At 48.0% G+C, this 25,763-nt stretch overlaps 1 protein-coding gene across 1 annotated transcript in view; it reads left to right on the top strand.

Moving 5' to 3' along the window:
• cntnap2a (contactin associated protein 2a) overlaps positions 1 to 25,763 on the top strand; it is a gene marked incomplete at both ends in the record, with an annotated part of 675,314 nt that overhangs the window by 540,153 nt on the left and 109,398 nt on the right. The window contains 1 exon segment of the mRNA XM_084325811.1: positions 8,617 to 8,853. Within this exon segment, the coding sequence (XP_084181937.1) occupies positions 8,617 to 8,853 (237 nt within the window).

Raw genomic sequence — 25,763 nt, 5'->3', positions numbered from 1 at the left:
TAGCGATCTAAACAATCAATCCATGCCAAAGCTACATTATGTAAAAGGTCAAAGACGCACACTCACAGTCATGCTGATTTGGCAAGATGACATCCAGCCATTTTAGTTTTAAACTACTTTTAGTCAGGGGAGTGTCATGGTTTCTCCACTGAGCCCCGTTGTACTATTTTAGCGCAGCGGCTCATGCAGGTAGGGGGCAACTCAGTCACATGACTCAGCGGGTGTTGCTGATTGGCCTGAGCATGGTACTGTATGTTTATAAACAAGAAACCCATCTATAGTTTCAACGTCTATATTTGTAGAATAATGTCACAGACATGAAAACATTTGAGCAATTGCATGGTATTACAGGAGAATGTGGCGGTTACATGTGTGTACTATATTGTCATAGCAGAAACCCCTTGTAGGCTGTAAGTATAGTCATCAGGCAGCCTTAACCCTCTAAAGCCTACATATACAAAGGTTTGCTTGGACATAGTGTTATATTTTTGCCAATTCCGAGCTTATTCTTTGAGTCAGTATGAAGTGTGTACCTTTTATGTTTCTGGTGCAGTGTAAAGTCACCATCATACATTACCTTTGTGTGAGCATACAGTAATTGACCATGTGAAAAAACCTTGTGTTTTGTTGAATAACTCTATTCAACAATTTTACCAAGGAATTATTGTTATTTCAACAAAGTTTCTATTTAATTGTGTTTTCCATGAACCTCCATAGCTCTCCCCCTTTCTGATTGGGTCTCTCTGATCAATGTCTCTCTCTGCATCTTATCAAAATAGCATAGTTACACACATGAATCATCAACAGGTGATTTTCATTCACGCTGCACAATAATAAAAAATAAAATATGGGGCTTACATTATTCTAGATAGGGAAAATGATCTCACCCGTCACAGCGGATCACACACGGATCACACACACACACACACACACACACACACGCACGCACGCACGCACGCACACACGCACGCACGCACGCACGCACGCACACACACACACACACACACACACAGGGGGCAGCAGTTTGTGGTTCATATCATATTGCTAAACACTCACCACTAAACCTCCATAGTGTATTTAATTAAAGAGTAAAGTGCAAAACTGTGTTGCTATGTATACGCATGTGTGCATGTGTCTGTGTATGTGTGTGTGCATGTGTCTGTGTAGTCTGTGTATGTGTGTGTGTGTGTGTGTGTGTGTGTGTGTGTGTGTGTGTGTGTGTGTGTGTGTGTGTGTGTGTGTGTGTGTGTGTGTGTGTGTGTGTGTGTGTGTGTGTGTGTGCGCGCATCTGCGTGTGTGTGTGTGTGCGTGCGTGCGTGCGTGCGTGCGTGCGTGTGTGTGTGTGTGTGTGTGTGTGTGTCTGTGTGTCTGTGTGTGTCATGACAGGCTTAATATGTTTCTTCATTAGCACATCATTATGGAATAATAGACCACCGCAACACTTCTGGTATTCTGAAATCATGGGAGAGAGAGCTGGGGGTGAAAATGAATGAATGTGGATGAGAGCCTTGACATAAATGGTTGTAGCTACGACTGTGGGGGTGCTGGAGACATGATCCAATAGTCGTTTATACGCCTGAGTCTCCCGAACACAGAGAGACCAATCCCAAGTCGATTGGAACTTTCTCGGCCGAGCTATAGTCACTTTTTCAGCACCTACTCCCCATGCGTATGCACAGATTGCCAAAGGAGTCTGAAGGCTGGGGAGCCACGTTGGAATATTCCATCAAAGGGGGGAAGCTTGTGGTGGGAATGTGTGCAGCAATCGGAGCATAATTACATACCTAAAACGAAAGAAGATAAGAAACAATGCTGTTGTGTGGTGAATTGTACGTTGAACAGAAAGACCCAGAAAAGTGTACTTTTTTTTACTTGAACTTGAGGACTGCATACTTTTTTTGCAAAGTGTATCTCTCTTTTAAAAGATAACATTCTGAAGTTACTAATGCAAAAAATGTAAATCACTTTAGTGCTAATGAAATAGAGTAACAGAGGTCTGAACTTGAGTTGAACTTGAACTTGTGTACTCAAATCTTACTGTAGTGGTTGCTATAACCCCCCCCCCCCCCCCCCCAAAAAAGCTGACCCATAGCCTGAAGTCTTATGTAGTACAGGTCCAAATTTTATAAAAACCCGTTCAGAAATGGGTCTTTGGGAGAGATCCGGGTAAACCGTGTGCCAAAAAAAAGGTCTCAAATTCCATGTCCTCGTCCATTCATTCGAAATGTTTTTCACTTCTGGTTTTCGCTCGTCAACTTTCACCTAAATCCCCGAATTTGAAATTGAAAATTGCTTGTCAGTCAACACAGCTCCACCAATGACATTCTCAATAACCTGCATAATCTATTTTTATTTTTATATAACCACATTACAAAAGTCGACGTTGATATTTTGTCTTGTAACTCGAGACCCGAAGCACGCAATAGGTTGAGTCAGGTGACGATCGAAAGGCAGCAAATTAAACGTTCCAAAAATGAATTGGTTGATCGGCAAAAAATGCAGCCCGGAGCCAGCAGACGAGCGCAAAGTGCCGCAATGTGTGCGTGAGTGCGTGACGGCCCACTGTCGGGCCATCCGATGCTTAAGGGGTTAAAGTAATAATCTTTAACGTTTTCATGTAATTAAATGTCTATCGCCAATTGATACAACACAATAGTGATTCTATATTATATCCAGTTCATGAATGTTTTTACATTTGCTGTTCTTGGCTGTTCTAAACATTGGTGTCTGGTAGGACATTCCTGTTCTAAACACTGGTGTCTGGTAGGACATTCCTGTTCTAAACACTGGTGTCTGGTAGGACATTCCTGTTCTAAACACTGGTGTCTGGTAGGACATTCCTGTTCTAAACACTGGTGTCTGGTAGGACATTCCTGTTCTAAACACTGGTGTCTGGCAGGACATTCCTGTTCTAAACACTGGTGTCTGGCAGGAGATTCCTGTTCTAAACACTGGTGTCTGGTAGGACATTCCTGTTCTAAACACTGGTGTCTGGTAGGACATTCCTGTTCTAAACACTGGTGTCTGGCAGGACATTCCTGTTCTAAACACTGGTGTCTGGCAGGACATTCCTGTTCTAAACACTGGTGTCTGGCAGGACATTCCTGTTCTAAACACTGGTGTCTGGCAGGAGATTCCTGTTCTAAACACTGGTGTCTGGCAGGAGATTCCTGTTCTAAACACTGGTGTCTGGCAGGACATTCCTGTTCTAAACACTGGTGTCTGGTAGGACTTTCCTGTTCTAAACACTGGTCTGGTAGAACATTCATGTTCTAAACACTGGTGTCTGGTAGGACATTCCTGTTCTAAACACTGGACGTTCCCGGGAAAATCATCCGGCACACAGGAAGTGATGTGTTTTACGTCACCAATAGCAACAGTTTATTTTTTTGTATCCACTTTTTCTCCTCCTTTTTTTTCTCTCTCCCATCCCAATTTAGTCGTGCCAATACCCCCCTCCCCTGTCTTGATCGTTGCTTGCATGTCCCCCACTGGTCGGTCATAGGGAGGGTTGCTACTGTAGATACTATCGCATGTCCCCTCCGATAAATGCGGAGTCAGCCAGCCATATCTTTTCACCTGCCAGCGCGGACTCTCATTGGCGAGGTGTAACGTGTCGGGGGCTCACACTACGCTTACCATCTCCTTTCCTCGCTGTGCAGGCGCTCTGACCGACCTGTAGGAGTCGCTGTTTACAATGACCAGATTACCACCCATCGACTCCCCTCCCGCTGACTATGCCAATTGAGTCAGTACGACGGCCGGCCCAAGCCGGAGGCAACGCTGACAGCCGGATTCGATACCGGTGTCTCTCGTGTTGGTGACGAACGCTTAGACCGCTGCGCCACCCAGCCGCACCAGCAACAGTTTATTTGAAATTAACAGCAGACTAACTCAGTGGTGAGCATGAATTGAAAAATGGAAAGCCAGTCCATACAGCGCAAAAACGCAAAGAGCATTGACTGCTTATCACCAATAGATGTCGCCAAAACAAACCCTTTGAAAAGCATTGTATCACGGGGTAAAAGCAACGTCCCGCCCCTAGCGTCTTGTGTGTCTGCGGCCTCCCTGTTGGCCTACACGCCTGCTGTCCTCTTAATCAGAGCCTGATTTACACCTGAGTAAACAGGTGGTGGAAACCTCCAGCCAATCAATGATACAAATGGATTAATTAAGAGGCCGCGGCAGGAACGAAGTCAGGGATGCGGGTGGAGAGAGAGAGAGGGAGAGAGAGAGAGAGAGAGAGAGAGAGAGAGAGAGAGAGAGAGAGAGAGAGAGAGAGAGAGAGAGAGAGAGAGAGAGAGAGAGAGAGAGATACTTGATATATTCATATTTTATTGGATACAGCTAGGGAGCCGGTGCATTAGGCTGATGATATACAGTGTGTGTGTGTGTGTGTGTGTGTGTGTGTGTGTGTGTGTGTGTGTGTGTGTGTGTGTGTGTGTGTGTGTGTGTGTGTGTGTGTGTGTGTGTGTGTGTGTGTGTGTGTGTGTGTGTGTGTGTGTGTGTGTGTGTGTGTGTGTGTGTGTGTGTGTGTGTGTGTGTGTGTGTGCGTGCGTGCGTGCGTGCGTGCGTGCGTGCGTGCGTGCGTGCGTGCGTGTGTGTGTACTTAAGTGTGCAAGTGACCCCACGTCCCGCTAATGTGTCTTCAGTAATGGACACATCTCTGTAAACCCCAGGATGTAATTGAAGGCTTTTAATAACTAAGTGTGTGTGTGTGTGTGTGTGTGTGTGTGTGTGTGTGTGTGTGTGTGTGTGTGTGTGTGTGTGTGTGTGTGTGTGTGTGTGTGTGTGTGTGTGTGTGTGTGTGTGTGTGTGTGTGTGTGTGTGTGTGTGTGTGTGCGTGTGTTGTGTGCACGTACCTCTCTGTGGGTGTGTGTGTGTGTGTTTATTACTCTGGTCATTTAGACCCACATGAATCCATTTAAGAGCCCAATGCTGTCTGAGATAATGGCCAGTTAGCCGCACAGTGGCAGGAGTGCTTTATAGGAATGGCTATTGGCTCCCGAATGCTAAACATTAATGCTTGCATTGACTTGTGTAAATCATATTTGAGCGTGTGTGTGTGTGTGTGTGTGTGTGTGTGTGTGTGTGTGTGTGTGTGTGTGTGTGTGTGTGTGTGTGTGTGTGTGTGTGTGTGTGTGTGTGTGTGTGTGTGTGTGTGTGTGTGTGTGTGTGTGTGTGTGTGTGTGTGTGTGTGTGTGTGTGACTCCTGTGGACTCCTGTGGACTTTATATAGCAGCTTCTATCCAAAGCGCTTTACAACTTATGCCTCACATTCACCCATTCACTCACACATTCACACACCAACTGTCGAGGCGATTATGCCAACGATGCCAACCTGCTCATCTTGAGCAGTTAGGGGTTAATTGTCTTCCACACACTGCCGGGAGAAGCCGGAATCTAACCGGGATCTTTCAATTACCAGATGGCCGCTCTACCTCTGTTAGGGTGGTGTCTAGAGAACCCAAGAGCAGAACACAAGGCACAGGAAAATGAGGCGGTTTAGGTTATTTAATGGGAAAACCCAGAAGACGACAAGGCAGTGAGAGAATACAGGTGAGGGATGTGTGTGTCCATGAGGCCCCGGGATAGTGCAGGCTAGTGATGTCCAAGGGTGGGGGTGCAGGCCGGAGGTCTGGGATCCTACACACAGGAGAACAGGGGTTAGAATTACGCAGGCTACAGAGCTCACAAAAACACACTATAAATGTATCGAGTATAGAGGTCCAGATAAGAGTCCTAATACCAAGGCAGGTGAAACAACACTCGGACCAGGAGTGGCAGGGGTGCAGGCCTCTTATCCTGGCTCAGTGATGATGAGATGAGTCTCAGGTGTGTAGACCGGCCCAGGTAGGCAGGCTGAGGGTGAAGCAGGAACATGGAGGGACCCATAATATGGTAGCGGGACCTGCTGATAGACCCTGGCCCTGGCTGTGGCTGTAACAACCTCCTGAGCCACTGTCGCCCCTGTGCAAAGAGAAGCAGGCTGTTCTCTGTCCTCGCTCCACAATGGTGGAATCAACTTCCCGCTACAGTCAGGACTCCCGAAACCCGCCCAATTTTCCGCCGTAGACTAAAAACACACTTCTTCAATCAATATCTGAAATAAGAAATGAAAAACGACTAACCTTCGTACTGTCTTTTACTATTATGCGCTTTGCTACTAAGTAATCTACCTTGCCTATATATTACTACCTACTATGTACTCAAGACTGTAGCACTCAAGTTTGACACTGTTTGACGAACAATCCTACATACCCTTAGCTGCCAGCGCCCTTCCTGCTGACTTGTTGTACCGAACTTTGGATAAAAGCGTCAGCTAAATGTAAACAAAATGTGTGTTTGTTTAATGTATGCGGTGTGCAGTGATGCCACAGATTACTTGTAAAAGTAATCCGATTACTGATTATTGATTACTCCTTTAAAAAGTAATCCAAGTTACTTTACTGATTACTTGATTATCAAAGTAACTTAGTTACTTTGAAAGTAACTAGGTTACGAAGTCGTCGTCGTTCCCCCAACAGTTTTTTTTTAAACGCTTTATTGAAAGTGCATAAATTGTTTTTAACTTGTTTCTCTGCACATAACGTAAATTGTTAAACTAGTGCTTCAGCTTCTGTACCATCAAGTATGGTAAAGCAACAGTCTATGATGCTCACAGCATTAGAGCAGCCAGCCAGTGGTTTTACAAAACCAGTGTATCACATCTAACAAATGCAGGCTGAACTATTCAATTATATCAACTGTAACTATTAAATTGTTTTTATAAATGTCTCTCTATAAACATACAATCAGTCTCTCTTTAACATGTAAATTAACTGTAAATCTGGCAAATAAGAGCTTTTGCTCTGCCACCATCAAATATACATTAATCAAAAGGGAAAGAAACAATCTCTCTCTTTTGCTGTTTGGCTGGCCTCCGAGTCCTCCTGTACCTACTAGTCGAAGCGTCGGCTAGTGTTGTGATTCCAGATGCTTTCAATGCAATTGGATGTGCTGTTTTTAGCGGTAGACAGTATTTTGTTTCCTCCGCATATGAACGTGAAGTAGTGACTGACGAGCGTTTTGGGATGGAAGTCTGAACAGAAACTCACTTTTAATTTTGCCAAGCGTTTTGGGGTGGAATTCTCCGACGACGGAGCCCTGCTGTCACACGATTGGCGCATATGTCACATGACGTGCTGTGAAGACCCGCCCTACTCTGCCTCTGATTCGCAGACTGTGGATGGGGAATGTGATTGTACCAAAGCAGAGTCACTCACAGACAGAGTGTCCAGTCACGCCGCGGCCCGCGGGACACATTCTTGTGTAACCCTTTCACTGCCACACTACGTCACTCCCAAAAGAAAAACAGCTCAAAATGTATTTTTGACTGTCGAAAACGAAATAAAATACTGCATTCCGCCTGCATTATGAATTTATGATGAGATAGTAACGAAATAGTAATGCACAGCCACTTGGACAAGTAACTGCAATCAGATTACTGGCTTTTAAAGATTAACGCGTTAGATTACTATTTTCGGGGGAAAGTAATCAGATTACAATAACGCGTTACTTAGTAACGCGTTACCGGCATCACTGGCGGTGTGTAGCTGCACGTGTGTGTGTGCAGGAGAGACTCTGCGCATGCATCTCTTTGTGTGTTTGCTTAATTTGAACTGTTGTCATTACGGTGCTGTGTTCATCAGTCAGTGCTAATTAGCAGAGAGGCTCAATGTGTTGACGGTCACCTCAAGGTCAACTTCTTGTCTAAACAATCAGTGTGACTTCGTTTGGACACAACGTGTTCTATAAGAGATGAAGCACTGCTGCATCTTCTGCATCCAATTACTGTTCTGACCCTGACGTTTCATCTCTCTCTCTCTCCCTCTCTTTCTCTCTCTTTTTTCTTCTCATCTGTCTTTCACCTCGATAACTCCTCACCTCCCTCCCTCTCTTTCTCTCTCTCTCTCTCTCTTTATTTATTTCTCTCTCTCTATCCCTCTGTCTCTCCTCTCCTCCTCACTCCTCTCCTCCCCGCTTCTCTCCCCTCCTCTCCTCTCCTCCCCGCTCCTCTCCTCTTCTCCTGCTCCTCTTCTCTCCTCTGCCACCTCTCCTCTCCTCCCCCCTATTCTCCTCTCCTATCCCCCCACTCCTCTCCACTCCTCTCCTCCCCGCTCCTCTCCTCTCCTCCTCACTCCTCTCCTTCCCGCTCCTTCTCAAACATCTCCTCTCGTCTCCTCTCCTCCTCACTCCTCTGCTCTCCTCTCCTCCCCCCTCGCTCTTCTCCTCTCCTCCTCACTCCTCTCCTCTCCTCCTCACTCCTCTCCTCTCCTCCTCACTCCTCTCATCTCCTCTCCTCCCCCCTCACTCCTCTCCTCTCCTCCCCGCTCCTCTCCTCCTCACTCCTCTCCTCTCCTCCCCGCTCCTCATCACTCCTCTCCTCTCCTCCTTACTCCTCTCCTCTCCTCCTCACTCCTCTCCTCTCCTCCTCACTCCTCTCCTCTCCTCCTCTCCTCTCCTCCTCACTCCTCTCCTCTCCTCCTCACTCCTCTCCTCTCCTCCTCACTCCTCTCCTCTCCTCCTCACTCATCTCCTATCCTCTCCTCTCCTCTCCCCCTCACTCCTCACCAGGTGCTGCGGGGGGCCAGAGGGGCTTCCTGGGCTGCATCCGCGCCCTGAGGATGAACGGCGTGACCCTCGACCTGGAGGAGAGGGCGATGGTCACGCCGGGGGTGAAGCCGGGCTGCCAGGGTCACTGCACCAGCTTCGGGATGTACTGCCGGAACGGAGGGAAGTGTGTGGAGAAGTACAACGGCTACTCCTGTGACTGTTCAGCCACGGCCTACGACGGACCCTTCTGCACCAGAGGTGAGACGTCTTTGCTCAAGAACACTTCGACATGCTGCCCGGCAGGAGCGGGAATCGAAACAGGAACCTTCCGATTACCAGGCGACTATACTCTACCTCCTGAGCCACTGTTGCCCTGTAGGTACTGTAGGGTCACTCAGGCGGACTGAGGCATGGGCACCATTCAGGGGTGATTTCTATCACTCATTGCACGTCGCGTCAGTTGACCTTGTCGGAGTGATTCAGTAAGATGAAGATACAGATAGACAGTTGTACTGTTGCAGAAGTGGAGCAATCTTCCATTTACCTTTAGGCGAAAACGGTCTACAGATTAACAGGTTAAGTGAGATGATTTAGAAATGGGTCCATTGGAAATACATTGTGATTTCAAGAGGGGTGGACCAGACATGAAAAACAGCGGAGTTCAATTTGGATTTAGTATCACCAGGCGTGCGAGAACAGATAATGAAATTTACTGTAATGTACAGTAGCTTTTTTATTTTTATCAGGGTGGCACCATTTTGAAACTATTTTCAAATCTAATTGTTACAAAGGGTCAGATTAAACCGAATATATATATTTATTACTTGAGATATATTGTATAATATTTGTATATCGTCTGATATCCCTTGTATATTCTTTGTACATATACACGGAATATCCCTTTACCTAGGTACAGGCCAGACCATAATATTCGTTCTCTCGTTCGTTTTAACCATTATCTGAAATGATAAAAAAATAAAAATAAAAAAAAATCTAACCCTGACTAACCTTAATGTCATAATAATAATAATAATAATAACTTTATTTGTATAGCACTTTTCATACAGAGGTTGCAGTTCAAAGTGCTTCACAACAGTAAAAAATACAGGCATAAGCGAGCATAAAAAGATAGACGGGTAGAATCACAGTGTTTCACATTAGGATCTAGCATCCCAATAGGCTCTCCGCTTACAGTTTTCAGTAACACAAATAGTAAAAATAGTTTAAAATGATTCAGTTTAAAAATAGTCAAAAAATTATAAAATAGAACGGACATAAAAAATACAGGCATGAGCGAGCATAGCAAGATATGGCAAATCACAGTGTTTCACATTAGGATCTAGCATCTTAATAGGCTCTCTATTCAGTAATACTCCTGTAGTTCATGAACAAATAATCACAGTGTTTCACATTTGGATCTAGCAAATAATAAGAATAAAATGATTCAGTTTAAAAATAGTCATAAATAATCCTGTATGCATCGTTGTTTAGTGTGTATGTGTGTTTATTGTGTTGTGTGTGTGTGTGTGTGGTTGTACTTCAGCTACTACTACTCTACAACTACCACTCCAGGATACAGTCATGCACTTGTCCTAATAAACTAACCTACACTGTAACACGCAACACTTTGATGAACATTGTTACTCAGCTGATAGAGTTATACCCTTCTTGCTGTCTTGTCGCACAGAACTTGTAAGTCGCTTTGGATAAAAGCGTCAGCTAAATGACTAAATGTAAATGTAAATGTAAATGTATTGGACAGCGACCCCCTAGGCGCCAACGGCCATACCCCCAATGTCTAGTTCAAAGCCACCGCTAAGACATGTCTCAACATGCCCAGGTTTGCGCAGTGATACGAGACAGAACTGAGGTTGGCACTAGATTATTCACCTTACGTATAAATACGGCGCAGGTGGATACAGAAGCACTTAGTAACTAAAAGCTGAAGCCTTCACCACGATACAACGTGCTGTGAAGTGGGCCCGTTTTGCCCCTAAATAGAGCCTTGAGACCGCGTGCGAATTGATAGCTAAAGTGTCAGAGTTTAACGCTGTATCGTCGAGTTCGACTTATTCTATTATAAAGTAATAGTCTATTATGTATAGTGTATCGTGCGGCTACCGTTCTACAGTGACCAGCATTACCACCGGTTCGTCGTACCGAGCTAGTGTGCTTATCCAGGCTGGGCGGCCTAACCTTGTGCCGCCATCCGAGGAGTCCTAGACGAGAACCGTGTGGATATGTACACTGGATAACCTACACCGACGAATGCAGAGCCCTTTTCGGCTGGATTATATTGCTTTGGTACTGTGGCTGCTGGAGCAGAGAACCGTCTACCCCACTGCTGTGTGGGATCTACCCTGTGAGGAGCACCGTCGAGCCCGCCTCTAGGACCCAGAGGCTGGCTAGCTTTCATCCATGCTGCAATGCATACCGGAGTATAGCTGTTGCTTTGTCTAAGGACCAAGGGATTATTGCACCGTCTCCTGTACCTGGAGTCTCTTTATTCCTCGTTGATCCAGACTTTTGCTCCCGACAATTCCTCTCCCCTGCTGGCTTACAACCGGAGGGAACCCCCTTAGTATCTCCAGCTGACCTACGAGTGTGCCTTATATAATTCTTATGCTACAGGTGGTATTAATTATACTCATCGTAATATGCTCATGGACTTACGCTCTTGGCCTATTTAAGTGTTCTTCGCCATATAAGCGCGACCCATAATTCTCAATACTGTAATCTACTATTGCTGCTCTTCTAATAAATACTTATAAATATGACTTTCTTTGTTAAGCCGTGTTATTGTGTGGGTGTTCACCATATATACCGTGTACTGTATGGCCAGTAATTAAAGTACATAACTAAGTAGTGGTTTAATGATACCATACTCTCAATACAGTCAGGGAATTGTACCCCTCAGTTACACTAATTGTTGCTATATGCTAAAAATAGGGAAGAGAAACTAACTGTGCTTCAATATATGTCAATAACGTTACGTTTTGTGGTTTATTATCCCGAATCATAAGAGATATAAAAATAATTCATACAGAAGTAATGTGCTTGAAATGGACCCCATAGAGGCTTTTGGGAAGTGTTGTTCGGAAACATTCCAACACTCATCGAAAGCTATCGGTGTCCTCTACAAAATGGCTGGAAAAAACTACAATTCCCGATGTTAAAATTTTCCAAAATGGCGACTTTCGCGAACTAAACTAGGCCAAAACTAAAAGGAAAATCTATCTAATAACACTTTAACCTATTGGTAAACTAACGTATTGATGATAATATACAGTACATTATAACTGTTGTTGTGACATGGTTATGATGTTTCTACTTGAATACGTTTGACAAAAAAATTATACTTTTGTCAAACAGTCTGGAGAGATTGATTTATGACGTGATGTCATTTGCGGTCCGCCGACGGACCGCACGGGTGGAAGAGGTTAAATGAGACGATTTAGAAATGGGTCCATTGGAAATACATGGCTATTTCAAGAGGGGTGGACCGCACGGGAAACAGCAATGACATAACCACTACACCTCCCTATTGTGAATATGCAGTGCTCCGACAACAACCCCCACCCTCCCTCTCCCTAATCAGTATATATGGCTGTCAACTTTAAAAAAGAAAATTGGGCTTGTGATAAAAAACGTATAGATTGTGCACGATCCTTATCGATTGTGCTCAGCCGCCATATCTCCCAGACAGGAACACAGCGACGGAATGCTAAACACGGCGAGACGCGGAGTCCCAGCGATCCGTCTATTACAACAACAAACACTGTTACCGTCGCCTGACAAGCGGCGTCAGCAAGACGGAACAAACATGGAGCAGCGTTCCAGAACGGACCGCGTTTGATTCGCTGTCAGCCGCGGATGTGAGCAAAACATGCAGGAAATCAGCCGTTACAGCCTCGTGCCGGGGGCTCATTAGATCCGGCACCAAAGTTCTGCTTCCAAAAACAAGTTTTGAAGAAACCCCCTCCCCCCGGGGAGATGAGTGACGGAGACTGTCTGAGGCGTTTTGGTGGTTCACAGGCACAGCGTTGAACTCCGACATGTGAATTAATTTGTTTCCTAAAGCCGAGCTGTGTTTTATCCTCGGCGTGCCAGACAGCAGCGTGATGAGACGAGAGGAGAGGGGAGGGTGGCAGGGCGTCTTTTGTGTCTGTGTGTGTGTGTGTGTCTGTGTGTGTGTGTGTGTGTGTGTGTGTGTGTGTGTCTGTGTGTGTGTGTGTGTGTGTGTGTGTGTGTGTGTGTGTGTGTGTGTGTGTGTGTGTGTGTGTGTGTGTGTGTGTGTGTGTGTGTGTGTGTGTGTGTGTGTGTGTAAATGTGTGTAAATGTGTGTGTGTAAATGTGCGTGTGTGTGTGTGTGTGTGTGTGTGTGTGTGTGTGTGTGTGAGTGTGTGTGTGTGTGTGTGTGTGTGTGTGTGTGTGTGTGTGTGTGTGTGTGTGTGTGTGTGTGTGTGTGTGTGTGTGTGTGTGTGTGTGTGTGTGTGTGTGTGTGTGTGTGTGTAAATGTGTGTGTTTTGATGTGATGGTATGTGTTTGCATTCCTCACCTGTGTGATGTCATTATGGACCCTGTGCCTTCTCTCTCTTTGTACATCCTCTCCACTCCTCTCCTCTCTTCCCTTCCTATCTTCTCTTGTCCCATCTCCTCTCCTCTCCTCTCATATCATCTCATCTCCTCTCCTCTCTTCTTCTCCCCTCTCCTCTCCCCTCTCCCCTCCTCTCCTCTCATCTCCTCTCCTCTCCTCTTTTCTCCCCTCCTCTCCTCTCCCCTCCTCTCCTCTCATCTCCTCTCCTCTCCTCTCCTCTTTTCTCCCCTCCTCTCCTTTTCTCTCCTCTCCTATCCTCTCGTCTTCTCTTCCCTCCTTTCCTCTCTCCCCTCCCCTCCCCTCCCCTCCCATCCCATCCCCTCCCCCTCTCCTCTCCTCTCCGCCTTCTCCCTACAGGGTATTTATTTTGAATCCAGCCATAATTGCACACCACATTTCCATTGTATCCATATTTACACTCAGCTCTGGGGACTCGATGTTGTTACTGTTACACACACACACACACACACACACACACACACACACACACACACACACACACACACACACACACACACACACACACACACACACACACACACACACACACACACAGAAGCACACGGTGGTGCACACAGCTCTAGGGGACATCATGTTACTTTTACATATTCTTATTCGTCTGCTCTGCTGCCCTACAGGTTCACAAACTTACGGATGTACACACACAAACACACACACATACACACAAGTGCACACAATCACGGATGTACACACAAGCACACACACATTCAGTACACACACACACACACACACACAATGGTTCACAAACTTATGGATATACACACACAAGCACACACACACACACACACACACATACACACACACACACAATGGTTCACAAAGTTACGGATAGACACACACAAGCACACACACACATACACACACACACTCAATGGTTCACAAAGTTACGGATAGACACACACGCAAGAGTGTGTTTACTCACACACACACATTTATTATACACATGCGCACATACACACACACACACACACACACAAACACCTTCTTTCCATCTTCTCTTCTCTCTCTCTCTTATCTCTCTCTCTCTCGGCTCTGTTCCTGCAGGGGGAGGTTGAGATAAAGTGACTTCATTATCCAGGACTTCCAGTGAATTAAGTATCTCTGGAGGTTCTGATCTGAGAACCGATTGCTTCTTAAAAGGGATTCCTAGTATTCCCACGCCGGGCCCTGCCATATGGTGCAATACATGTAAACACTGCTCATTGGCCACAGTTAATGTGGTTAATGAACAGTGCCTGTTGCTTGCCTACCAGCATACCTATGATGATGATGATGATGCTCTCATTTACAATGACGTATACAGCCCATAATAAATACAAGAACAGTGTGTAGAATAAGTTAAACATTTTAAATAATTAAAAGCAACTGCAGACTGCGGTGAAGTGGTTTGCTATTAAAGATTTAAACTGACAAATAGATACTAATGCGTTGAGTTTTAAAGTGCTTTGCAAAGCGCTCCACGTGTCGGGAGCACAGAAGCTAAAAGCAGATTTTTCCTAATTCAGTGCAAACTCGGGGGATCTTAAGTGTAAAAGCCACTCACCAGAGTGACGATTAGGTCCAGAGTTCCAGTCCAGTAATGAAGTGATGTAGGGTGGAAAATCATCAATAATGGCTTCATACAGAAACAGATGGCAGTGCAAGTCACGCCTCTCTGCCAGAGAGAGGACCACCCCACCTTAGCATACAGGATACAATGATGGGGGCCATAACTGTCACCACCAGTGATACATCTAAGGAAAGAGTGATACATACAGAGTCCAGATGTGTCGTATTCTTTAGTTCTTCTGACACTCGTTCTGTGTTCCAAGAAAAGCAAGCCGGACAACAGGATTCAAAGCAAATGGCTTCGTTGTTCGTTGGTTTTTTATTCAGAAGTTGATTTACAGCATTCAGTGCGTGTGTGTGTGTGTGTGTGTGTGTGTGTGTGTGTGTGTGTGTGTGTGTGTGTGTGCGTGCGTGCGTGCGTGCGTGCGTGCGTGCGCGTGTGTGTGTGTGTGTGTGTGTGTGTGTGTGTGTGTGTGTGTGTGTGTGTGTGTGTGTGTGTGTGTGTGTGTGTGTGTGTGTGTGTGTGTGTGTGTGTGTGTGTCAAGTCAAGTCAAGTCAAGAGTTTTATTTGTCACGGCATACGAGTATACAATGAAATGCGGGTGGTCTTGCCCGCAACGATGTGCAATACAGTGGGTACAACATATAATAGAATCCAATACAATTTTTTTTTTGCAATAACAGGTAACAGGTAACATGGTGTGACATCAAAATCGGTATCTGTACATAGTTATTTACAGAGCATATAGGACATGCTAGGTAGCTTTGGTAGTGCAATACACTGTTACTGTTGCTAATACTGATTTAAAGTGGCTTTTCCTTTTGGCAATAAGTGTGAGTGTGTGCGCATGAGTGTGTGCCCGCTCATGTTGAAGTGTTAAAGTGGCTGCTAGTGTGTGAGCGTGCACAGCGTGCGTGTCGTGTGTGTGCTCATGTGTGCTTATGTGTGGATAGTTCAGTGTTCTGTGGTACTCAATGTTCATTGTTCAGGACTCTGATGGCCTGGGGGAAGACGCTAAGCCTCTCTGTCCTAGTAGCTGGGGTTCGCAGGCGTCTGCCTGACCTCAGCAGCTGAAACAGGCTGTTATTGGGGTGGTGGGGGTCTTTCATTATTCTGCAGGCTCTGGATTTGCACCTCTTGTTGTATAGAACCTGCAGGGGAGGTAGTGCAATACCCGTGGTACGCTCGGCTGAGCGCACCACTCTCTGTAGGGCCTTCTTGTCCTGTGCCGTGCTGTTTCCATACCAGGCAGTGATGTTTCCGGTCAGGATGCTCTCTACCGCTCCTGAGTAGAAGGACTGGAGTATCTTCCCCGATACTCTGAACTTCCTTAACTGTCTCAGGTGGTAGAGGCGCTGTTTCGCCTTCTTTACTACTGTGTCTATGTGTGTTGACCATGTCAGGTCCTCTGATATGTGGACCCCCAGGTACTTAAAGCTGCTCACCCTGTCCACGGTAGCCCCGTTAATCATCAGTGGTGTGTGCGTCTCCTGCTGTCCTCTCCTATAATCCACGATCAGCTCAAGTTTTCAAGTTTCTCAAGTTTCTCAAGTTTCTTTAATAGTTGTCATACAGAGGTACAGAATACTTTTGTACAAAATGCTTCTTACTGTTGCGCTCCAGAGACTGTGCATGACAAGATAAGTATGAAATAAAAACATAGTAAAGATTAGAAGTAAAAAAAGAGGTCACAGTGTTCAGTTTAGACATATGTACAATGTTCGTAGACGTAGTTACCATACAATATACAATACTGTGCAGTGTACTAATATACAATACTATATAGTGCAAGACATAAATGGACGAGGTGCAGTTTAGGTACAATTCACAGTAGGTGTACGAGTTGTAGTGCAAATCCTTTATCAATAAATATAAAGTGTAAGTGTGTTTGTGTGATCTAAAGTGTGGAGAGTGGGTGCTGCAGTGTGTTGTTTGTTTGAGTGAGTGTGTGGGTGTGTGTGCTGTGTGCATTTGATGGTTGTTGCATAGTGATTATTGTTCGTTTAGCGATTATTGTTTGTTTAGCAGCCTGATGGCCTGGGGATAGAAGCTCCTTCTGAGTCTTTCTGTGCTCGCCTTAAGACTTCGGTATCGCTTGCCTGACAGCAGCAGTTCAAAGAGGCAGTTGTTCGGGTGGCTCGAGTCCTTAATAATTTTCTTAGCCTTCCCCTTGCACCGCTTGTTGTAAATGTTCTGGAGGGTGGGAAGCCCCCCTTCAATTGTGCGTTCGGCTGAACGTGTCACTCTTTGTAGTCTGCTACGGTCTTGTGCAGTGCTATTCCCAAACCAGGAGGTGATGTTGCCGGTCAGGATGCTCTCTATTGTACATGAGTAGAAGTTCCTAAGGATCTTCTGACTGACTTGGAACTTCCTTAGGCGCCTGAGGAAGTAGAGGCGTTGTCGTGCCTTCTTCACAACACTGTCAATGTGTGTGGTCCATGTCAAGTCCTCGGATATGTGGGCTCCGAGGTACTTGAAACTGTTCACTCTCTCAACCGGTGCCCCGTCGATGCTGAGGGGGCTGTAGTCCTTGACCCCCGACCTCCTGAAGTCCACAATCATCTCTTTTGTTTTGCTGACGTTCAGGGAGAGGCAGTTCTCCTGGCACCACTGTGACAGGTTCTCTACCTCTTCCAGGTAGGCCCTTTCGTCGTTGGCAGAGATCAGGCCCACCACTACTGTGTCATCAGCAAATTTGATGATGGTGTTGTTGTTCCGCTGTGCTACGCAGTCATGTGTGTACAGGGAGTAGAGGAGGGGGCTCAGAACACAGCCCTGGGGGGCCCCTATGTTGAGCGTGATGGATGAGGAGGTGCAGTTGCCGGCTCTTACCACCTGGGGTCTGCCCGTCAGGAAGTCCAAGACCCACTGGCACAGGTCATAGTTCAAGCCCAGGTCCCTGAGCTTGGCTATGAGTTTGGAGGGGACTATGGTATTGAATGCTGAGCTGTAGTCGATGAACAGCATTCTCACATAGTTCCCCTGCCTCTTGTCCAGATGTGATGCTGCTGTGTGCAGCACATGGGCTATGGCGTCCTCCGTGGACCTGTTGGGGCGATATGCAAATTGCAGAGGGTCCAGGTTGATGGGGAGGGAGGAACAGATGTAGCCCTTCACTAGCTTCTCAAAGCACTTCATGGCTATGGAGGTGAGGGCTACAGGGCGGTAGTCGTTGAGGCAAGCGGGCGTAGATTTTTTGGGTACAGGGATGATGGTGGACTTCTTCAGACAGGTGGGGATGACAGCCTGTTCCAAGGACAGGTTGAAGATGTCAGTGAATACCGGGGCCAGTTGGTCGGCACAGACTTTTAGGACGCAGCCGGGGATGCCGTCCGGTCCTGCTGCCTTCCTGATATCCACTTTTTTAAAGATCCGTCTCACCTCATGCTCTGTTACCCTGAACACTGAGTCTCCATCAGCAGACCCCCCCCCCCATTGCCATGGTTTGTAGGCTGGTGTTGTTATTCACAGCCTCAAACCTCGCATAGAAGGAGTTGAGATCATTTGCTAAGGAGATGTCACTGTTCAGTTTGAGGGGGGTTCCTTTGTAGTCTGTCATTGTTCTGAGGCCCTGCCACATGCCTCTAGAGTCAGCCTGTTCAAACTGAAGTTCAACTTTATCCCTGTAGCGCCGTTTTGCCTCTATTACTGCTCTCCTGACGTTGTATCTTGCCATCTTGTGTTCTTCCATGTTGCCTGTCACCAGCCCGGTGTTGTATGCTGATGTGCGCACTTTCAGAGCCTCACGGACGGATTTGTCCGTGAGGTTTTACCAATGTTCAGGAGCAGGCTGTTGTCCTGGCACCAGCGTTCCAGTACCTCAACCTCCTCCCGGTAGGCCTTCTCGTCGTTGTCCGAGATCAGCCCCACCACCACCGTGTCGTCTGCGAACTTCACTATGGAGTTGGAGCTGAACTTGGCCACACAATCGTGTGTGTAGAGTGAGTACAGCAGGGGGCTCAGAACACAGCCCTGGGGGGACCCGATGCTCAGGGTGATGGTGTTGGAGGTCTGACCCCCCACCCTGACCGCCTGGGGTCTTTCGCTCAGAAAGTCCAGTACCCAGGCGCTCAGGGCGGAGCTCAGACCTAGCTCGATCAGCTTGTCCACCAGTCTGGTGGGGACTATGGTGTTGAATGCTGAGCTGTAGTCAATGAACAACAGTCTCACATAGCCCCCCTTCTGACGGTCAAGGTGCGAGAGGGTGCTGTGCAGTACCTGGGAGACCGCGTCATCGGTGGACCTGTTTGTCCTGTATGCAAATTGCATAGGGTCCATATCACTGGGGAGGGAGGCACAAATGTGGTCCTTGACCAGCCTCTCGAAACATTTCATGACCACAGAGGTGAGTGCCACCGGTCTGTAGTCATTTGGACATGTTGGGGAGGGTTTCTTCGGTACAGGGATGATGGTAGACATCTTGAAGCAGGCAGGGACCACTGACTCCGCCAGTGTGTGTGTGAGCGTGTGTGTGTGTGTGTCTATTTATGTGATATTTATGTGATATAGCGGCACGGTAGTGTAGTGGTTAACACTGTCGCCTCACAGCAAGAAGGTCCAGATTCGAAGGTTCGATTCCCGCTTGGGGACCAGGTTTCCATGATGCCAATTACCCAGGTGGGGTATCTCCCAGGCCTTTCTGTGTGGAGTTTACATGTTCTCCCCGTGCTCGCAAGGGTTTCCCCCCCGATAAGATAAACCCAATGGAAAAACATGCACAACAATAGATCGCTAACGTTGTGGCGTCCTTGACGAAGACGGACAGGAGCACTTGGATTGGTCCCCTGGCGCGGCTCACGTTGACGCCTGTCTGCTCCCGGCTGCCCTTGGGGGGGAAGGACGACGGGATGGGTTAATCGCAGATACGAATTGCATGCATGCATCGCATGTGTGCCGATTGATGACCTCTGAGCAGGTCCTAAATTATTATTTATTTGTATTATGTGTGTGTTGTGTATATATGAAAGTGTGTAATTGTAGTTATTAATATGGGAGTGTTTGTATGTGCATGCTGTGGTGTGTGATTTGTAGAATTGTGTAGAGTGTGTGTTTGTGAGAGACATATCACTTATATGTCAATTGACAGATGAATGTGGTTCCTGGGTGGGTGCGACCCCCATCGTCTCATACAGACACAGATGGCCTCAATTTACATAGCTGACTTTAGATTTTTACCTAGTTACTAATCATAATTTAATAACTTGTGCTTTCTTATGACTAAAAAGAGGTCAAAATATACGTCAGAGGCTTTAGAGTGGAAGCAGCAGCATGTCTATAAACTACGTTTCCATAATCCAAAACAGACAGAAAACCAGCTTCAATGATCCTCCTTCTGCTAAACATGGGAAAACTGGTTTTGTTTCTGTACAAAAAGACAACCTTCTGTCACAGTTTATATGCAAGATTATCTACATGGCATTTTAAATGTAATTTTCTCAACAAGCCAGATGCCAAGATATTTATATTCTTTAACTATCTCAATAACAGACTAATTCACTGTGGATATAATATGCCAATCATCACATAAAAATATATCTGTCAAGTCAAAATAACTTGTATGTTTATTTGAACCAACTACACAGCAGTGATGTCAAATTTATTTCAGATACATTCTTATTTAGGTGATTCAGTTAACCCAAAAACTTGCCTATTGTTAGGTATTCCTCACAAAAATGGTTGTGTGCTGTTAACTCGGAGCCAAGGAGCGTTGCACCGGCTTAACGCGTCGAGCGCCAAGCAGGAAACGCTTCACAAGAGGGTGGCTGAACAAAACAGTCCCCTCAAAACCCTCATGATAAGAGGATATAGCTGCCGCATAGACCCTCACCGTCGAAGCCGACAGCCCATCAAGAAGAGACTGGAGATAACTCAGAACAGCATCCAGGGGACAGGAGACTGGGTTCCAGCCCCCCCCCTTACACCACTCTTTGAACGCACGCCACCTGCCCGCGTAAACCGCGACAGTGGAGGGAGCAAACGCACACCGAATGGTATCAACCACAGAGGGCTCCATCCCCTCCAGACTCACCCCCCCACCAGCCACACCATCAGGGGCTGACCCAACACCGGAGGGTGGACAAACACCCCGTTGTGCTGAGAGAGGGCCGTCTCCGACCACGGAATGACCCAAGGAGGAGCGATCAGAAGCTGGATTAAGACCGGGAACCACACCGACGTGCCCCGGTCCGGCGCGACCAGGATCACCGTCCTGCGCTCCCTCCGTATCCGCTCCAACAGCTGACTCAACAGATGTACAGGAGGGAAGGCGTACAGAAGACCGGGCGGCCACGGAAACGTCGAGAAGGCATCCACCCCCAAGGGGGGACGATCCGCTTGACTGAGCGAGAACCACAAGGGGCACTTGTGAGAACGTCGGCACGCAAACAGATCTACCGAGGCCTCCCCGAACCGATCCCAAATCTGCCTGACTATGTCGGAGCGGAGTTCCCACCCGTCGTGACGAAGACCGCCCCGAGACATCACATCCGCCCCCACATTCTCCGTACCAGGAACGTGGAGCGCCGTCAGACTGCGCAGCCTGCGGGATGCCCATAGCAGCAGTTTGCGCGCCGCCTGGAGCAGGCGGGCGGAACAAGTCCCACCCTGCCTGTTGATATACGCCGCCGCCGTCACATTGTCCATCCTGATCAAAACATGCCTGCCCACCACAAGGTGGTGGAGCCGTTGAAGGACCAGAAGAACCGCCTTCAACTCCAACACATTGATATGCAGGGTAACCTGGCCAGCATGAACCGTCCATCTGCCCCCCACTGCATGAGACCGAAGCACCCCTCCCCAACCCGTGAGAGAGGCGTCGGTGAAGACCGTGACGTGTGTGCCCCTGCCGCCCATGGGGACCCCAACGGAGAGGATACCCAGCCTCCTCCAATGGGTGAGGTCCCCCCATATCGACAAAGGAACCGTCAACCGTTTCCTCTTGTCCCTCACTGGATCCAGTCTCAAAGAGACAAACCACCTCTGTATCCTCCTCATAAAGAGGAGGCCAAGAGGAACCACCACGTGAGCAGCCGACATAAGGCCCAGCAGACGCATCACCTGCAGCGCCGTAACCGTCCCTCCCAGACGGAAACCCCCGAGCGCGTGACGGAGATCCCCCCGACGCTGCTCCGAGAGGGTCGCAAACATGGGCCTCGACCTCAAGGTCAAGCCCAAGTACTCCACCTGTCGACTGGGAAGAGGTGTACTCTTCTTCCAATTCACAGAAAAACCCAGGCTGGTGAGGAATTCCACCACCAGCCTGGTATGAGACCTGGCAACCTCCTCCGAACGACTGAGGAGTAGAATGTCGTCGAGATAGAATAGAACTCGTATCCCCCGACGACGTAAAGGCTCCAGTGCAGTCGCCACGCACTTGGTGAATGTGCGGGGAGCCAGAGAATACCCGAACGGCATTCTGTGGTACTCGTACGCTACGCCCTGAAACAGGAACCGTAGGAACTGCCTGTGAGGAGGGAAAATAGGAACGTGAAAATACGCATCCTTCAGGTCTATGGAGGTGAACCAGTCCCCCCTCCTGACAGCAAGCAGAAGGAGTTTGACGGTCAACATTCTGAACGGTCTCGCTACAATCAACCGATTGAACGCGGACAGATCCAGTATAGGTCTGACCCCCCCTGTTTTCTTGGGCACCAGAAAATAACGGGAGTAGACGCCTGACATTGCGTCCTCGCTCGGGACCACAACGACGGCCTGCTTTGCCAACAGAGATTGGATCTCGTCGGCCAGGGCTGTCACCGCGTCCGACCCTGACAATAGGGTCGGTACCAAACCTGAGAACGGAGGATGGGGCTGTGCGAACTGCAACACCAGCCCCGCCTCTAACGTTCTCTGCAACCACCGATTCAAAAGGCATTCCCGTCGCCATATGTGAATATAATCCCACAGTGCCCCCGCCGCCAACTGACGCTGGGCCGCAAGGAACCGTAGATAGTTGGCCCGGTCCCCCCCGTCGTGCAAAACACCCAAGGGAGGACCCCGACAGAAAGGGCCGGTTTGATACGGGAGGAGCTGTCACCAAACTTGTGGACACACACCCGCCCCCTGAACACCCCACCAGCGTATGCTGAGGAGTCGTTCCGCAGCTAGACACGCAAGGCATGAGGACCCCATGGGCTCCCACACGCCGAAGCCCTGCAGTGATATTGCTACCACTCAAATCACGCTCGCCTCTTCTTTGCAGACCACTGCCGGTTTGACGGGAGTGGGAGGCAACAGCGCGACACCCCGCCTGGCGAGGGCGAAGCCGGGGTAACCCCTGCTGAGCATTCAACAGAAGAGGCACCGAATCCCCCTGCTGACCACCGGAGCTAGTGGCAGCTGTAACACCAGGTTCCACCCACCCACAACCTGCGGTGTAGGAACCACGCGACGACGGAACATTCTCACGGACAGACCCAGGTTCAGCCATCAACTGGGTATCAGCCCCTGCCCCCATGAGAAGCGAAGAATGGGGCCGCATACGCTTCAAAGAAGGTTCGCGGCCCGCAGCCAAAGGAGAACGCTCAGAGCCCCGCTTCTGAGGGTAACAGAAAACGGACCGAACGGGGAGCGGGCTGCTCGCGGCAAAATGACGACGGGTTGGTATACCAAACCCGAAATCACCCAAAATGGCCGATCCCTCGGCCGCCAAGGCTGTCGGCCTCGCGATACCCCGTTGACACGCCAACCAGGGCACCACTGGCGGGGGAAAAATGGCCGCCTGTCGAGGATCTCGCCACAGTCGTTGACGAGACCGTGCCCCCACCTCTGGCTGCACAGCGTGAGACGGTGTAGGACCCCGATCAAAAACCGCCTGCGCCTCCACAGAACGCCCAAAAAGACTATCTGTGGAAAAAGGAGTCATGAGGAGAGAAAACCTATCCTCTTCCCCAAGAGGAGACTGCTCCAACCAAACATGCCTAACAACTAAAGTTGATAGCATCCGAATCCTCCCCGCAGTTATAGCTGGCGACTGAGTCAAGATCTCTATAACACCACAAACATGAATCACGTTTACAATGTCGGTCTGACCCAAAGACCCACAACCCGACGCCATCTTGGATAGGAAAGTAGCCAGCTGAGCCACAACACTGGCCGCCGCTAAATGCCATCCTGCAGCAGTATACCACTCATCCGTCCATACTGCCACCCTCCGAGCCGATATGTTATCAAGCATCGGCCGGGCGGAACGCCGTTCATCCCTGCCTGGGCACAGGAAAAAAGCTACCTGGCTGCTTAGCCAAGGTACCCCCGGCCTGCACCCCGTTGTCAGCCCCTTCACCCGTAAAAAAGGTAAATAAAGCTCAGCAAACCCCCCCACATCCACCACCGACTGACCTTCATCAATGAAGCTGGTAAGAGGAGGGAAGAGCGGAAACCCGCGGCGGGGATTACTAGACATTCCAGCGTCAACATCAGTGTTAGCAGAAAAAACAGTAGTAGCATTAGTGTTAACAGCATGTTCCAGGATCGCCAAGACATCGCCCACGACAGTGGAACGATCGCCAAGCCGCCCCGGCCCCGGTGCTGAAACATACTCCACAGCACGACTAACACCGACATCGATGCCTACTGACACAGACCTCACCTTTGTACAAGCCGACTCGTTAGCCAAACCTTGTACGCTGCCCCCCGGTCCGTCGCCGTCAGCCGAGGAACCACCAGCACAGGTCTGTGTCGTCGAAACAAGCTCCGGAGAATCCAGGGAAACACAATCCTCTGGTAAGCCCTCAATATTACGAATCTTCTTTAATCTTTTCATCCTACTAGTTATCGTACGGTGCACGCATCCGAGTACGCTGGGACGAAAATAGAGGAAGGGTGTGTGGTGACTAGCGTCACTGCTATATGGGCGGTGCCACCATGGGGGCGGAGCCCCATACAGGTGTGGTGCATGTATTTTTTGTTCGTAGGGAGATACATTAGGTATCATAGGAGATAGAATATCTCATACGGCTCAGAGCGGAACGCGATAGCAAATACGGCATATAACTGTGTAGCCTGCCTGTTGCAGTTGTGACAGTCTTTTCCTCCGAGACAGCCCAGGTCGCTTCTTAACCCCACTCCCAGCCCCTCGGGTTTGCATAGACATTTTAGGAGAGGGGGAAACCTTGATGCATACATGTATAGGATACTCTTAATTAGAAAAGAAATCATAATTATGTTTGTTAGATAACCAAGTTGTTGTGAAGGGCCAGATTAAACCGAATATATATATTTATTTATATATATATATTTAATTGTATTTGTATATTCTCTAATATTCCCTGATATCCCTTGTATATTCCTTGTACAATATGCATTGAATATCCATTCTAGCCTACTGAACATCCCATAATAGTCTCCATTCTACTATTGGTCGAGACCTTGGTGCCAGGCTGCCATACCCCTCAGACCCAGTTCAAACGTACCGCTCGACATGTACGAACAAGTCCTAGTTCCGCGTAGGAATTTGGCTACCGCACCACTAATGGGACTATTTGTTCATAGTGCGTATATATACTGCGCTACTAAAGTAGGACTTTCTTTTCAGTCCAGTTTCTTACCCTCCAATAGAGTCACAGACGTAAAGCCTCCCCGCGATGCCACGTGTGGGAGTAAGGCCAAGTTCGGCCTACCATCGGTATTGAGACATCGTGTATATTAATATTTGAATAGTCATATTTGGCACTATATCGTCGAGTTGGACGTAGTCTATTAAGCTAATAATAGTCTGTTAATATATAGTGCTTCGTGCGGTGAGAATACTACCGTAGTCAGTACCCCATCGTTTCGGGCAGAGAACTGGCTGCTTACCCAGGGTGGTTGACCCTATGTGAAGCTGCACCCGAGGAGCCCCAGAGCCGACGAGCGAGTGGACCTGTATACCGGATTATTCTACCGACGACAGCCCGCCTTCCCAGGCACGGATTATGCTTTGGATACTTTGATTATTCTATGGATAAAGACCCCCGACACTACCGTGTGTTGGAACCCCCCCCCCTGGAGAGGACGCAAGGTGAG

This window comes from Notolepis coatsorum (genome assembly GCF_963971535.1).
Source record: "Notolepis coatsorum genome assembly, chromosome: 12".
Lineage (NCBI taxonomy): Eukaryota > Metazoa > Chordata > Actinopteri > Aulopiformes > Paralepididae > Notolepis > Notolepis coatsorum.
The sequence above is the reverse complement of the archived record's forward strand: the minus strand, read 5'-3'. Positions and strand labels throughout refer to the sequence as shown.